General features: G+C 44.7%; 1 protein-coding gene across 1 annotated transcript; it reads left to right on the top strand.

The window, feature by feature from the left end:
* Positions 1–10,386: 10,386 nt before the first annotated feature.
* LOC123365784 (cytochrome c oxidase subunit 7A2, mitochondrial) lies at positions 10,387–15,402 on the top strand. The gene is made up of 4 exons (XM_045008666.1): positions 10,387–10,541; positions 12,347–12,436; positions 14,545–14,629; positions 15,188–15,402. The coding sequence occupies exons 1-4, from the start codon at positions 10,524–10,526 to the stop codon at positions 15,238–15,240; spliced, it is 246 nt and encodes an 81-aa protein (XP_044864601.1). The 5' UTR covers positions 10,387–10,523; the 3' UTR covers positions 15,241–15,402.
* Positions 15,403–16,708: the final 1,306 nt, after the last annotated feature.

Here is a 16,708-nt window from a genome sequence, read left to right as displayed (position 1 = left end):
ACCTGCTGTGGCACTTTGATACAATCTGATTCTTCTTTATAATTTTATTTTCTAAACAATGAGAATGAAACTAAAGTGGGAGTGAATGGCTGAGTGAATAATTAACTGAATCTAAGAAGCATTTTTCCAAAATGAATGGCTTGAACTTACTACATCAAATTTTCAAGGGACACCTTAATTGCTTTGAGACAAAGCAGTGGTGATTGTAGTTGACACCCCCTAGTTTCTGTTGAAAGGATTCCAGGAAACAAAAGAAATGCCTGTGAAGGTGGAGAAACAGCTGGTTGATTGGATGTAAGTGAGTAGACTGCATGGTGTTGCAACTCAGGGCATGGCTACACTTGCAGATGTAGAGCACAGAGAGTTAAACCCGCCTTCATAGAGTGCAGTAGAGAAAGCGCTGCAGTCCCCATTGACAGCTTCAAGCGCACTGGCATGGCCACATTTGTGGCACTTGCAGCGGCATTGGGAACAGTGCATTATGAGCAGCTATCCCAGCATGCAAGTGACTGCAACGTGCTTTTCAAATGCGGGGGTGGGTGGAGTGTGACAGAGTGTGTTGTGTGTATGGGGGGGAGTGGGTTTTGGGGTGCTGAGAGTGTCAGCATGCTGTCTTGTAAGTTCAGACCCTTCTCTGCCCCCCTGCCTCTCTCACTCACTCAAAGCAAACAGTAAATGTTTGCTTTCCTTGGAGCTGATAAGCAGCCGGCTTCTCCTGAAAAGGAGCTTTGAAAGGGCATTTCCGCATTCCTGCAGCTGATTTCACAACAATGACAAAGACTGGCCACTTGACTTAAGGGAATTATGGGACGTTTCTGGAGTCCGATCACAGTGCAGTAACGTAACATCTCATTCACACTGGTGTGGCACTCCAGCGGGCACGCATCAAACTTTATGCCACTCGCTGAGGTGGAGTACCAGCAGCACTGTAGCTGGGGAGTCAGAGTGCTCTATGTACCTTGCTAGTGTGGACGGGAAGTGAGCTAGGGCACCCTGTAACTCGCAAGTGTAGCCAAGGCTTCAACTGGTTCAGCTAAACTTTTACATGCCAAATTGGTGAAATATTTTAAATAGGATGGTTTCTCAGTGGGTCATAGCTGCGAATGCCAAATTCAGGATAAACTGCTGATGTCAGGCAAATAAGACATGAAAGGGAATTAGCATCTACAAGATAATTTGGTTACATTGTTAAACTTTTAACAGGACATAGGTAAACAGACAAATATACTTAGCAACTGCTCTTTGTTTCTATTACTACAAATGAATGGGTTAATGATGCTGGTCTAGTACATCTCTGAAATTCACATATGAGTGAATTGTCCTGATACAATTGTAATACCTCATGTTAAGTTTTTATGGATCATATACAGGTTGACAGGTCTGCCCATGTCACAGGTATTCCCAAAGAGCACAGCGGTTATAGCTACCCACCTATGTCAACTAGAGATAATGGTCTTTCCTTATCTTGACAAGGTCCTATTGGCAGTATAAACAGCAGTATAGGCCTCTGACTCAACCTTGAAAAGTCCATTTTGACCCCAGTATAGCAGATATATTTCATAGAAACTTCTTTGGATGTTATAAAAAATAATAATAATAATAGGAGATATACCCATCTCCTAGAACTGGAAGGGACCTTGAAAGGTCATTGAGTCCAGCCCCCTCCCTTCACTAGCAAATAATAAAAAGGTAATAATTGGAGATATACCAATCTCCTAGAACTGGAAGGGACCTTGAAAGGTCATCTAGTCCAGCCCCCTGCCTTCTCTAGCAGGACCAATTTTTGCCCCAGATCCCTAAGCGGCCTCCTCAGGGATTGAACTCACAACCCTGGGTTTAGCAGGCCAATGCTCAAACCACTGAGCTATCCCCCCTTGTGACAGCAAGGGCTTAACTACTTATGGACTGGTTAGAGAGCCTAAGAAATCTCATTTCAAGAATTCAGATAAGTCCTCAAACCTCAGCAAGAAATTGTCTCCAATTGCTATGTCATGTGGCAGCTTGCACTTTAACAACCCAACATGCCAGGTTACATCTTCACTGCCTCCAGGGATTTCCCAGGACGGTTTATATACTGAACAAGCACAATCTGGAGAAGCAGGTGTCTGTTCCCCATGAGGTTCTGGAGTCACTGATTCAGAAGAAGGACCCCTCCAAAGTTTGGGAGTCCCTTTCATTTAGGCTCCTACCATTGTTATAATATCAGAAACATCTCTCTTGGAACGATGGGGGCACATCTAGGGTCACACACCATCCAGGGCAAATAGTGTCCCCAAAAGCATCTTCACATCAACCTTTTAGAACTGAGAGCAGTCAGGAATTCTTGCATTCATTTACTTCCCTTGATCAGAGTCAAGACCATCAAGCTCATGACACACAACGGGGCCTGCATGTTCCACATATGTCATCAGGGTGGTGCTCATGCTTCCTCATTTTCTGCCAAGGCAATAAAACTCTGGAAATAGTCATCTCAGCTTCCTACCTCCCTGGTACACAGAATACCAAGGCCAACAACCTCTGCAGACATTTCTCCCGGAATTATGAATGGTAATTTTGGAGTTTCCAGAAGTGGACCTTTTTGCAATTGCCGCAAACACAAAATGCAAGAAATTTTGCTCCAGAGGGGGACGAGACCCTCAGTCACTAGAGGATGCTTTCCTTATTTCATGGACAATGGGTCTTCTTTACACCATTACTTTTGAAAGTACTGAACAAGATCAAGCAGGAGAGGGCCAAAGTCATTTTAATTGCAGTGACTTGGCCAAGACAAGTTTGGTATCCTTACATCATTTGGCTTGCTTCTTGTCCAACACTGAGACTTCCAACTGGTTTTCATCTGTTGTCTCAGAATGCCAGTCAGATGCATCACTCTAATCTGCAAATACTGCGACTTCAGGCGCGGCTCCTCAATGGTTCTTGAGAGACCCCCTGTTCAACATTGGTGAAACAGGCTTTGTTAAACAGTAGAAAAGCGTCTACACAACATATTTACCTTAAGAAATGGAAGACCTTTTCTGTTCGGTGTACCAGTTGCCAACTGTTCATTTTCTTTCCACCATTCTAGACTACCCATTAGAACTGAAAAGATCAGGTCTTACTATTAGTTCCTTCAAGGTTCTCTTGGCAGCTTTTCATTCACCTGTCAAAGGCTTTTTGATTTTTACCCACCCCACAATGTCAAGACTCCTCAGAGGACAGATGAATCTTTTTCCACAGCTTAGAATATCTATTCCAATATAGGAATTGAACATTGTCCTTAATTGCTTTATGAAAAACTCCACATTTGTTGTTTCATCTATCCATGAAAACAGTTTTCTTGGTGGCCATCCCATCTGCCAGGAATATAGGAGAACTGGGGGCTTTAATGGCAGATTCCCACCCCTTTATGGTATTTTACAAGTGTAACCCTTCTGCCAGGCCGAATTGATAGTAGCAAGGGCCGGGTTCAATACATAGGAGTCCCTTCCCTACAACGTAATGCAAAACCAGCTCGAGCCCCCACCCAGTGACCTGGGAAAATCTTACACACATCCCTGGGCACCTCGAAGAGGCAATACTTCCCCTCTCGCAAGCACAGAGTCTTGGTGTAGCAGAAAAGGTTTAATTACATGAGATAAACAACAAGCATTACATTGGGAAAACACCTCAACTAGAGTTCATAGACCAAACTGTGAGCAAAGACCCACCCCAGGAAATTGGGCCGTGTCCTTTTCCCTGGGCTCTTGAGTCCAGCAACCCCCAAATCTCCCCAAGACTCCAAAGTCCAATACCCCAAATGGCCCTAGAGTCCAGCAACCCAAAGATCACCCACAGTCCCAAAAGTCCCACAATCCAAAAGTCTCTGTCCCAGGTCAGTGCAGCCCCAGAGTTCAAGAGTCTATCTGCAGAGGTCCCCCCCCGACCCCCAGCCTGGGTAGAAAGGGGCACCTTACGTGGTCCGGGGCCAACTGCCCTGCCTCTACAAGGTCTCATTCTACTTCTGTGGCATTACTTAAGCATGTTCCAGTTGCAGAAACTTACAGAGCTGCAATCTGGACTTCAGTAAATACATTCTCCAAGCACTGTGCTTTGGTTCATGCCTCTAGATCAGATGCTGCAGTTGGCAATGCAGTTCTGTCTTCAGTGTTAGACTCTGCTCTGAAGTCCCCTTCTCCCTGTGGGAATGCTGCTTCAGAGTCACCTGCTGTGGACCGCGCTCATAGGACATTATTCGAAGAAGAAGAAGAAGAGGTTAATCACTTTGTGCAGTAACTGGAGTTATTGGAGATGTGTCCCCCTATGTGTACTCCATTATCCACCCTCCTTCCCTTATGCTTGAGAGTTTCCTCTGTGGGACTTTGAGATAGAGAGGGAACAAAGGATGGTTTGCCCATGCAGCCCAATATATCCTCAATATGGGGAATGAGGATGTGTAGGGAGCACGCAGAGGCTGAACGGGCACTGTTACCAAAAATCTGTGATCAAAGGCATATGGGAGCTCATGTGCACCTGAAGACCCAGAGGGGGGCACATCTCAAAAAAAAATTCCAGTTACTGCATAAGATGAGTAACTTCTTCTTTTCCAATAGCCTGACTAAATCTAATATTTTTTGTTTATCCATTTTATTTTGTCTTCTATGCTGTAAGCTTTTGTTCTTGTAAACAGTGTTGTTACATGATGAAGTGCAGTGAAAGAAAATTATTTTTATAATTAAGGGTATCACTTCTTATAGCATCCGGGACCTCCCCCGATCGCCATGATTTTTCAAAGATAATGGCCAGTGGCTCTGCAATCTCATCGGCCAACTCCTTTAGCACCCTCGGATGCAGCGCATCTGGCCCCATGGACTTGTGCTTGTCCAGCTTTTCTAACTAGTCCTGAACTACTTCTTTCTCCACAGAGAGCTGGTCACCTCCTCCCCATATCGTGCTGCAGAGTGCAGCTGTCTGGGAGCTGACCTTGTCTGTGAAGACAGAGGCAAAAAAAGCATTGAGTATACTAGCTTTCTCCACATCCTCTGTTACTAGGTTCCCTCCCTCATTCAGCAAGGGGCCTACACTTTCCTTGACTTTCTTCTTGTTGCTAACATACCTGAAGAAACCCTTCTTGTTACTCCTAACATCTCCAGCTAGCTGCAACTCCAAGTGTGATTTGGCCTTCCTAATTTCACTCCTGCATGCCTGAGCAATACTTTTATACTCCTCTCTGGTTATTTGTCCAATCTTCCACTTCTTGTAAGCTGTTTTTTTGTGTTTAAGACGAGCAAGGATTTCACTGTTAAGCCAAGCTGGTTGCCTGCCATATTTACTTTTCTTCCTACACATCGGGATGGTTTGTTCCTGCAACCTCAATAAGGATTCTTTAAAATACAGCCAGCTTTCCTTGACTCCTTTCCCCATCATGTTATTCTCCCAGGGGACCTTGCCCATCAGTTCCCTGAGGGAGTCGAAGTCTGCTTTTCTGAAGTCCAGGGTCTCTGTTCTACTGCTCTCCTTTCTTCCTTGTGTCAGGATCCTGAACTCGATCATCTCATGGTCACTGCCTCCCAGGTTCCCATCCACTATTGCTTCCTCTACTATTTCTTCCCTGTTTGTGAGCAGCAGGTCAAGAAGAGCTTTTCCCCTAGTTGGTTCCTCCAGCACTTGCACCAGGAAATTGTCCCCTACACTTTCCAGAAACTTCCTGGATTGTCTGTGCACTGCTGTATTGCTCTCCCAGCAGATATCGGAGTGATTAAAGTCACCCATGAGAACCAGGGCCTGTGATCTAGCAACTTCTGTTAGTTGCTGGAAGAAAGCCTCATCCACCTCATCCCCCTGGTCTGGTGGTCTGTAGCAGACTCCCACCACGACATTACCCTTGTTGTTCATACTTCTAAATTTAATCCAGAGATTCTCAGGTTTTTCTGCAGTTTCATACTGGAGCTCTGAGCAGTCATACTGATCTCTTACATACAACGCAACTCCCCCACCTTTTCTGCCCTGCCTATCCTTCCTGAACAGTTTATATCCATCCATGACAGTACTCTAATCATGTGAGTTATCCCACCAAGTCTCTGTTATTCCAATTACATCATAATTCCTTGACTGTGCCAGGACTTCTAGTTCTCCCTGCTTGTTCCCCAGGCTTCTTGCATTTGTGTATAGGCATGTAAGATAACTCACTGATCGTCCTGGTGTCCCAGTATGGGGCAGGAGCCCTCCCCTCTTGCACTCCCCTACTTGTGCTTTCTCCCGATATCCCACTTCCCCACTTACCTCAGGGCTTTGGTCTCCTTCCCCTGGTGAACCTAGTTTAAAGCCCTCCTCACTAGGTTAGCCAGCCTGCTTGCAAAGATGCTCTTCCCTCTCTTCGTGAGGTGGAGCCCGTCTCTGCCTAGCAATCCTTCTTCTTGGAAGACCATCCCATGGTCAAAGAATCCAAACCCTTCTCTCTGACACCATCTGCGTAGCCATTCGTTGATTTCCACAATTCGATGGTCTCTACCCTGGCCTTTTCCTGCTACAGGGAGGATAGACGAGAACACCACTTGCGCCTCAAACTCCTTTATCCTTCTTCCCAGAGCCACGTAGCCTGCAGTGATACACTCAAGGTCATTCTTGGCAGTATCATTGGTGCCCACCTGGAGAAGCAGGAAGGGGTAGCGATCTGAGGGCTTGATGAGTCTCGGCAGTCTCTCCATCACAATCCTAGCCCCTGGCAAGCAGCACACCTCTCGGTTTTCCCGGTCAGGGCGGCAGATAGATGACTCAGTCCCCCTGAGGAGAGAGTCCCCGACCACCACCACCCTCCTCCTCCTCCTCTTGGGAGTGGTGGTCGTGGAACCCCCATCCCTTGAATGGTGCATCTCATGCCTATCATATGAACATAAATCATTGCTGGTCAAATTTGCAGATGACACAAATTAGCTGATTGGTAAATAATTATAAGAATAGGTTGGTTCTACAGAGTGATTTAGATCCACAGTAAGCTGGACTCTTTCGAACAACATATTTTGATGCAGCCAAATGCAAGGTCATATTGCGATGGACATGGAACTGCTATGTTGTCATTTTGATGAATACTGTATGCAATCTAGTCTTTGAGAAACTGTAAAATTATCAGTATTGCCAATCCCAAAGATTCAATAATGATGAGTCAGACCCACAAAATTTTTTTTTTCTTTTTAAACTATGTTTTGGTCTGTCTTGATTTTTGAACTCTCCTTGTCTTGTGTGTGTGTGTGTGTGTGTGTGTGTGTGTGTGTGTGTGTGTGTGTGAGAGAGAGAGAGAGAGAGAGAGAGAGAGAGAGAGAGAATTAGTGTTGCCAGTGCTCCTAAATTTATTAAGATGATTTTGGTATTAGCTCTCCCACCACATCTGCCCAGCCTCCCCACTGGCTACTCCAGCACACATTAGCTCTGCTTATTCTGAGTAGTGAAGTAGCCCTCTAGTGGCTTCGGTAGCATATGCATCACACAGATCAAATTGTAAGTAGATCTTCCTGAAGTTCAGCAGTTTCTCTTTGGAGTCTGGTCCTGTAGAACACTTCAACCTCCCTGGACACACAGTAGCAGATGTAAAGGTAGCCATCCTGCAGCAAAAAAACTGCAGGACCAGACTCCAAAGAGAAACTGCTGAACTTCAGTTCATTTGCAAATTTGACACCATCAGCTCAGGATTAAACAGAGACTGAGAATGTAGACACAGCCTAAGTAATTTTTAATGTTTAGTGACATAGCTGTGTCACTACAGCCATGTAAAAGGCGTGCGGTGTAGCCACTCATCCCCAGTGCTCCTGCCGACAATGCGCTTTTCACAGTGGTGCTTGTCACAGCGAAACTTTTGTTTTTTGGAGGGGGGGAGGAGTGTCTGTGTAACCCCTCTGCCAGGCTGAAACGATAGCAGCAAGGGCCAGGTTCAATACCTAGGGGTCCCTTCCCCACAACGTAATGCAGACCAGCTCGAGCCCCCACCCAGTGACCTGGGAAAATCTTACACACACCCCTGGGCGCCTCAAGGAGGCAATACTTCCCCTCTCGCAAGCACAGACTCTTGGTGTAGCAGAAAAGGTTTAATTACATAAGATAAACAACAACAAGCATGACATTTGGAAAATACCTCAACTGGAGTTCATAGGTCAAACCGTGAGCAAAGACCCACCCCAGCAACTTGGGCCGTGTCCTTCTCTCTGGGCCCTTGAGTCCAGCAACCCCCCTAAATCACCCACAGTCCCAAAGGTCCCACAATTCAAAAGTCTCTGTCCCGGGTCAGGCAGCCCAGAGTTCAAGAGTCTCTTTGCAGAGGTCCCCCTCCCCAGCCTAGGTAGAAAGGGGCACCTTACGTGGTTCGGGGCCAGCTGCCCTGCCTCTTCGTGGGGTTCTGCTTCCCTTAGTCGTCCCCGCAAACAGCTCAGCTCCGCTTACTCTGTGGGCTGCTCCACTCTGCCAGCTGCTCTGGTCCACCAGCTGTCCTGTGATCCGCTCCAGCCGTCCTCACGAGCTGCTCAGCTCCACTCACCTAGTGGCTGCACAAACTGCTCCACTCTGCTCTGCCAGTATTGCTTCAGGCTCCCCCACTCATCAGCACAGTGCTCTCAGCTCAGCAAGTCCAGCTCTTCAGTGATTTCAGCTCCACTCATTAGCACAGTGCTCTCAGCTCAGCAAGTCCAGCTCTTCAGTGATTTCAGCTCATAGTAGGGGAGCCCCAGTGAATTCAGCTCAGTAACCTGCATCTAGATTCTTAAGGGAATCAAAAGTTAACTCTGACATTCCACAGTGGAGAGAGGCACAGGTGGAACTGATGCTTCTGGCTCACACAAGGAGCCTGCACCACCAAGTACAGATACTGGCCCCCAGCCTTTTTCTTCTCAATGGGTTTTGGAACCCATGTGCCCCATCTAGCAAGCGCTATCCAGCTGACAATGAAACCCCCCATCACAAGACAATTTTGTAGTTCCCCATTTACCCAATCAGGGTGACAACATTTCATTCCTCCTGCCCCAATAACAACGAAATTGGGGGCTCCCACAGCTGTGAAAGTAACCATCCCATGCTGCTTTGCGGTATGCTAAGTGGGGTGGGAGTGCCCATGCAAATAACCGAAATACCAATGCAACACTTTCCGCACTCCCCATAATTTACCACCAGATGTCAGGGTGGGGCTCATCCTGACTCTGCTTACATCTGAAAGGCAAAAGTTTTGTCATTCAATTGCCATTGTAGACATAGCCTTAGACAAGTTAGATGTCTTCAAGTCACCAGGGCCTGATGAAATACATCCTAGAATACTCAAGATGACTGAGGAAATATCTGAGCCATTATTGATTATCTTGGAAAACTCATGGAAGACGGGAGATATTTCAGAGGACTGGAAGAGGGCTAATATAGTGCCAGTCTATAAAAAGGGGAAAAAGGACAACCTAGGTAATTACAGAATAGTTATCTTAACTTCAGTACCTGGAAAGATAATGGAGTAAATAATCAATCAATTTGCAAACACCTAGAAAATAATAAGGTGATAAGTAGCAGTCAACATGGATTTGTCAAAAACAAATCATGTCATACCAACCTAACAGCTTTCTTTGACAGGGTAACAAGCCTTGTGGATAGGAGGGAAGCGGTATGTGTGATATATCTTGACTTTAGTAAAGCTTTTGATTCTGTCTCACATGACCTTCTCATAAACAAACTAGGGAAATGCAACCTAGATGGAACTACTATAAGGTGGTGGCAAAACTAGTTGGAAAACTGTTCTCAAAGAATAGTTGTCAGTGGTTCACAGTTATGCTGGAAGGGCATAACAAGTGGGGTCCTGCAGTTCTGGGTCTGATTCTGTTCAGTATCTTCATCAATGACTTAAATAATGGCATAGAGAGTACACTTATGAAGTTTGCGGACAATACCAAGCTGGGAAGGGTTGCGAGTGCTTTGGAGGATAGGATTAAAATTCAAAATGATCTGGACAAACTGGAGAAATGGTCTGAAGTTCAGGGGTTCCCAAACTTGGTTCACGGCTTGTTCAGGGTAAGCCTCTGGCGGGCCGCAAAACTCTTTGTTTAGCTCAGTGTCCGCAGGTACGGCCACTCGCAGCTCCGGTCCTGGCCAATGGGAACTGCAGAAAGCGGTGACCTGACCCACGCCATTGGCCGGGACCAGCGAACCGCGGCCACTGGGAGCAGCGAGCACCTGCACCTGCCGACACTCAGGTAAACAAAGCATCTCAGGGCCCACCCGGGGCTTACCCTGAACAAGCCACAAATCACGTTTGGGAAAAGTTGATGGGCCTTTGGGACTTTTAACTAATCCTGAATGTTCAGGGGGCGGCAGTAGCAGGGAACACCCCTCCCACTCCGCACTGCGCAGGCGCCAGAGCCCGGAGGCCTAGCCGGGGGCGGGTACCACATGACTAGCGGGGCTCTATGAGTTTGGTAGAGCCGCTCTAGCCACTTCCCGTTCCTCTCTATAGCAGGCGGTGCGCTTCCGTCGGTGGCCAGCCCCAGGCGAGCGATTTCCGCTTCCGGTGTCCTTGTTTCCCGGGGCGAGGTGAAGGGACCAGAGCCAAGATGCTGCGGAACCTGCTGGTGAGCGGGGCCGGGCGGGCGGGCGGCTCGGCCCCGCGCGTCCCCTGCCCCGGAGCCGTCCAGGCCGCGCCGCGGGCTGTTCCTGGAGCGCCTCTGGCGGAGGGCAGCGAGCGACCTGGCGCGCCGCAGGGGAGCCCTGCCCCGTCTCCCTCACCGTGAGCGGCCCGGGGGCCCTGCTGCCCGCCCGGGGGCCCTGCGGCTCGGAGGAAGGGCCTTGCTAGGGTGCAGCAGGGGCCCTGCGGCTCGTCCCTCGGCCCGTGGTGGTGTCCGCCCGACCTTGCTGTCAGCGTCAGGCAGCAGGAAACGCCGCAGTTGGGGCTTATGGAGGCAGCCTGTTGCCTTTGCTTTTTTATCTGCAGCTGCCCGATGAGCTGCCATGAACGTTTGAGAAACAAGGCCCGGGTGCAGCGCCCTGCCCCGCAGTATCACGGGCGAGAGCGACGTAGCGTGAATTTTTAATCCGTTATGATTCCAGTAGACAAAGTTTTCAAATGATCACTCCTCCTTAGTGATGCTTAGGTGCACGTTTTTAAGGCTTAAATAGTCTTCAGTCTTAAAAGTGGAAAAGCATATATTGTCCCCTCTTTGCTTATTAATGTTAGGGGTTTCTGAGCGGCTCCATTGCTATGGGATGGGTTCCCCAGGTAAATTAAATATCTACATGAAGGTCTGTAGTGGAAAAGCTCTATCAAAAGGGAGGAAGGGTCTTGCATCATCTGCTGAAGATGGGAGGACTCTGGACATGACTCTTTTGGAAGTTCATTCTATGCCGAGATCCTCTTGCGTTATCTCAATCTGTCACACATTTAATTCTGAGTTTTGTAAACTGCATTCTCCTGGAGGAATCTAGCCATCTGGGCAGGTTATTGGCGGGGATGCACTTGCCAAACTGCCAACTAGACACTACAGTTAGAGGAATTGTAGCAAAGAGATGGGCTGCAATGCTATTTAATTGTGATGTAAATGCTCAAGTCTTCTGACATAGGCCAGCTGAGGGTGTTTAGTGAGGTAGACATAACCTTGGTGTCTTGCCTTCTCTTCTAGAGGTCCTACATGTACATGAAGATGAGGGAATACAGGATAGATCTGAGACTTCGGGTGTATTTTGGGGGACAAGGTGCAGTTGGTATTACCATTCTTTGAGCTCTGTGAGAGAGAGAGAATTTGAGCCATTGTAATGCTGGGCTGTCACTCCACCCCTGTTATGTAAGGGGATCAGCAGTGATTTGTGGTCAGTTGTCAAGGCGGGAATGGTTGAATACCTAATTCAGAAATGCCTAAATGAATTTTGATCAGATGTTGGGCTGAGATCATTTGAAAGGTGACTTTAATAGAAAGCTGTGAGGAAGATAAAATGTTGCAATTAGCATAGCTTTTTCTGGGGGAGCTATGGTAATTAAATGAGATTCTAGGCTTGTATAGTCTCATGACTCAGCACAACAAAATGAAACTGATCAAGACTTGTTTTTCTTTAGTGCTGCAGCATAAGCCTGATCTTTGGCATAGAAGAGAAGGAACAGAGGGCATGCAACTATAGCTTCTGCTTTTAACAGTTAAACAGTAATAGTTTGTTGGAGTGGAAATAAAACAAACAACAAAACCCCTGAATCTCTTCCATAAAACTTGAGTCCTCCAGTTGACTAATCTTAGTATTACACATTTCCTGAGTTTCAGAAAGCTAAGACCCCCTCAGCATTGTAATTCTAGAAATATGTGTAAGCTGTAAATAGTTAGGAAAACTCTTTTTCACTTCACTGTGGATAAGTATAACTGCCTTTTTTAAGTACTATATGTTCTAATTGTAGGCTCTTCGGCAAATTTCCCAGAGGACCATAAGCACTGCTTCACGCAGACAAGTTGCAAACAGAGTTCCAGAGAAGCAGAAGCTTTTTCAGGTATTGAATAGGCATGATCAATGTGTAATTTTATCACAATAGAAAAGATTTTGATAGACTGTATTGATATTTTGTGCAGTTTGATTCTAGCATTTAATTAGATAGTTTAGAGGAATAAGTAGAGAAAAGATCTACTTTCACATTTTAAATTGGGAATAACTTGTAAAACTGTTTAAAATTGACCGTGTATGGCTACACTTGCAGGTGTGCAGCGCTGGGAGTTACAGCTGTCTTCGTACAGCTGTGTAGGGAAACCGCTGGTGTGTGGCCACACTCACAGCTACCAGCGCTGCAGTGTGGCCGCATTTGCAGCACTGTTGGGAGCAGTGCATTATGGGCAGCTATCCCAGTGTTCAAGTGGCTGCAACGTGCTTTTCAAAAGAGGGGGGTGGGGTGGAGTGTGACAGGGAGCGGGGGAGAGAGAGAGAGAGTGGATTTTTGGAGCCGACACTGTGTATCAGCTCCCTGCCTTGCAAAATCTGAAAATTTCCCCGACCCCTCATTTACTCTTAACTGCAGACAGCCTGCAGACCAGATAAGCAGCTGCTCCAACGGACTCCCTTTCTCCCCCTCCCCTCTCGCTATTTCTCTCCTCAAGCAAACACTCATCCCCCTGCCTGCCTCATTCACAGCAAGGTAGTGGGTTATCTCAATTGATTGTTCACAGTCAGTTACAGATTGATCACAGCAAACAGGAGCTGTGTTTGTTTTTTAGATAAGTAGCTCCTGGAGCCCCGAGTTCACAACAAAACAGAGAGGCATCATAACAAAACAAAGAGTAATTTAGTTAAAAGCATTCTGGGATATCTCCTAATACCCTGGAGGCCAATAACAGTGCTGGTGTGTGGCCACACTTGACAAGCAGCGCTGCATCACCAGTGCTGCACTCGTTATACCTCAAGCAGACCAGGTGTACAGCCAGCGCTGCAGCCAGGGAGTTGCAGCGCTGGATGTGCCTTGCAGGTGTGGACAGTTACTAAGTTGCAGTGCTGTAAAGCCTCCACCAGCGCTGCAACTCTCCAGTGTAGCCAAGCCCTAAGATTAGTGTTCATATTATTGAAATGCTCTGTACATAGAAAAAGGTGCATCTTTTGACTTGTCAACTGTTGTAAAATCTGACTGCTTGAGTGATAATGCTACATGGTTTAAAATATATGAATTTGTTTCACTTTCTTGAAATATACTTCTGATGGGATAAATGAAATAGTTCCAAATAGGAAAAGTGTGTTCATAGAACAAATGAAAAGTAGAAAATGTGTGGGCAAAAACAAATACTTAGGCCTCCATGCAACTGAAGAGGTACATTTTGACCCACGAAAGCTTATGCCCAAATAAATCTGTTAGTCTTTAAGGTGCCACCGGACTCCTTGTTGTTTTTGTAAATACGTAAGTAGTACTAATTTTGTGGATGAAAGATGCTATATTAACATAATAGATTGATATAATGGAATGAAAGACGCTGAGATTTGCAACTTCCAAATAACCTTAACATCAGAATGTAGTATCTAACTTTTGGTGCAAAAAAAAAAAGTGACTCTCTTTAAATTGACTTAAAAAATATAGACTCATAGACTTTAAGGTCAGAAGGGACCATCACGATCATCTAGTCTGACCTCCTGCACTCTCTCCCTGATATTTATCCCTCTGATATATTTTCAAGTTCACACTTCCTAATGTCCAGTTTATATCCATTTGTTCTTGTGTCCACATTGGTACTAAGCTTAAATAATTCCTCTCCCTCCCTGATATTTATCCCTCTGATATATTTATAAAGAGCAATCATATCTCCCCTCAGACTTCTTTTGGTTAGGCTAAAGAAGCCAAGCTCTTTGAGTCTCCTTTCATAAGACAGGCTTTCCATTCCTCGGATCATCCTAGTAGCCCTTCTCTGTACCTGTTCCAGTTTGAATATGTTGGAACATATTGGCTAGAAAGGATTCTTCAAAAATAATGAAAACTAACAGTATTTGGAAAGAATGATATGGCTGCCCAGCTCTCAAAAACAAATTATTTGTAAATTTGGTAAATTTAGAATATCTAAAATGAACAATTTAAAAACAGCATGCACACAAGATTATTCATGTTCCTGTTTTTTTTATTTCCATTAGGAGGATAATGGAATGCCAGTGCATCTTAAGGGTGGACTAGCAGATGGTTTGCTGTATAGAACCACCATGGCTCTAACGGTTTTTGGTAAGGTTTGATAGAAAACTGTATTATTAAACAGTTATATTTCTTGGGTAACCTGAAAAGTAGTTTTCTTTTAAAATGTGAATGGTAAGTCTCTTGTACAATTGTGTGCGTGTAAAGTATGTTAAATGCACTCCATAATAAGGCCAAGCAAAGTGTTAGTACAGCGTAAATTAAAAACTTTAAGCTTTGTTTCAGTTTCAACCTATCTGCTGAAAGCCTGATTTAACCTGTCTGTTAAGAGTACTCGCCACATATAGATACAACTTCAAGTGTTTTCTTTATTTAAAAAAAAATCAAAGCCAGCACATTATAAAATTACCCTAAAGCTGCTCCTGAAAAGAGAAGCAAAGGTAAAATGTCATTGATAAAAGCTTTTCAGTGCTTCAAGTGAAGCTTGAGTTGAGGCCCTCATTTGCTGGGAGGTTTAGGTCTGGTCTGTCTCTTAATTGGATCCTATATACTCAAAGAATGAGATTTTGCAAAACAAAGGCTAACTTGCAGCTCAGTTTGTATGTGCACCTTTCTGTAAACTTAATCTTTTGTCTCTTTCCATTTCAGGAACATGCTATGCTGTTTATGAGCTGTTTGTAGCTGCAATGCCCAAGAAATGATTCCAGTTTACAAGATGCCTCCTTAACTACCATCTTCTTATCCAATTTCGTGTAATTCTTCAGGGATCTTGCTTGTCCTTGTCATAAATGGTTGATTTCATGTTTGGGATCAATATTTATTGTAACATGTTAACTGCAACCAATAAAGCAGTTTTTACATGATTTTGTGTAATCTGGGAATCTATCAAACACATTCTACATACTTAGAGTTCAGGTTCCTAACAATGAATGTGTATTTATTAAGTGTGACTAGCTGTGTTCATTATGGAATGTGCTCTGCTTAAGCAGAACTCATCTTGCATATATATTGCAAGAAAGGAAGAGTTCAGTAAAAAGTATAAAAAGTGTTTTGAATACAGGAGAAAATGTGAAGTGTCTAACTTTGATTTCTAGTTTAATTGAAGTCTAAGCTAGTTAGACCTTACAGTAATTTACAGGAAAAATAAAATCCTTTAATCAATAACTAGTTTTTAGTATAACTATCTTTGGTCAGAAATGAAGAAAATTTTCAAGCTGGAAGATTTAATTAGCCATATGTTAAGCTTTTTGGTTTTAAAATAACATGTTTAAAGTATCTAGAAACTGAGATATTGCTGGAGGAGTAGAATTTCCTATGTGTTTTAAAATAATAACAGTAAAAGTATCTTTCCTCTCACTGCTTCACCAAGCTAAGACAGCATCATTGAACCTGCAAGAGAACACAGTATACCTATTAAATATATAACTTTTTTTTTGTGTGGTGGTGGTGGTGATGGCAGGAACTCTTTTTGGTTAAATTCACATCACTAGTTGGTCTCCTTGGTGCTTTTTCTTAAACAACACTGAGTAAAACCCCATGTTTGTCTATTTCATGAAATTCTGTAGCTTATTTCTGGAACTTGCCCTGCTCATGTAATAAGGTAATTTAAAGGCAATAATTGGAGATATACCAATCTCCTAGAACTGGAAGGGACCTTGAAAGGTCATTGAGTCTCCAGCCCCCTGCCTTCACTAGCAGGACCAGTTTTTGCCCCAGATCCCTAAGTGGCCTCCTCAAGGATTGAACTCACAACTCTGGGTTTAGCAGGCCAATGCTCAAACCACTGAGCTATCCCTTGATAAGCTTGATAAGCATTTCTCTTACTGCTGCTGAAATGAGCAGAAATTGATTCATTTTATGACTTCTATAATCTCAAACTGAACAAGTCTGCTTCTAAACTGATCACGGTAAATCAAAGCAGTCAACTGTAAACTACTTGGTTCTTGTTGTCATGTTAACAACTAGAAGCAATATTGGGTTTTGGTATAGGGTAAAGCAATCAATGAATCTGAAGGAGGGAAGTCCAGCACAGTAATATAGAGTCTCATCTCAGTTTTCCAGGTGTAAATCCAGAACAACTCCCCTGACTAATGCAGCTGCAGTGGTTTTACAATAGTAGACACTTAGGACTTTGGTTACTAATGAAGTATAGATCAAAATTGTTCCCTA

The sequence above is a fragment of the Mauremys mutica genome, chromosome 3 (genome assembly GCF_020497125.1).
Source record: "Mauremys mutica isolate MM-2020 ecotype Southern chromosome 3, ASM2049712v1, whole genome shotgun sequence".
Lineage (NCBI taxonomy): Eukaryota > Metazoa > Chordata > Testudines > Geoemydidae > Mauremys > Mauremys mutica.
This window is presented reverse-complemented; position numbering and strand designations above follow the sequence as displayed.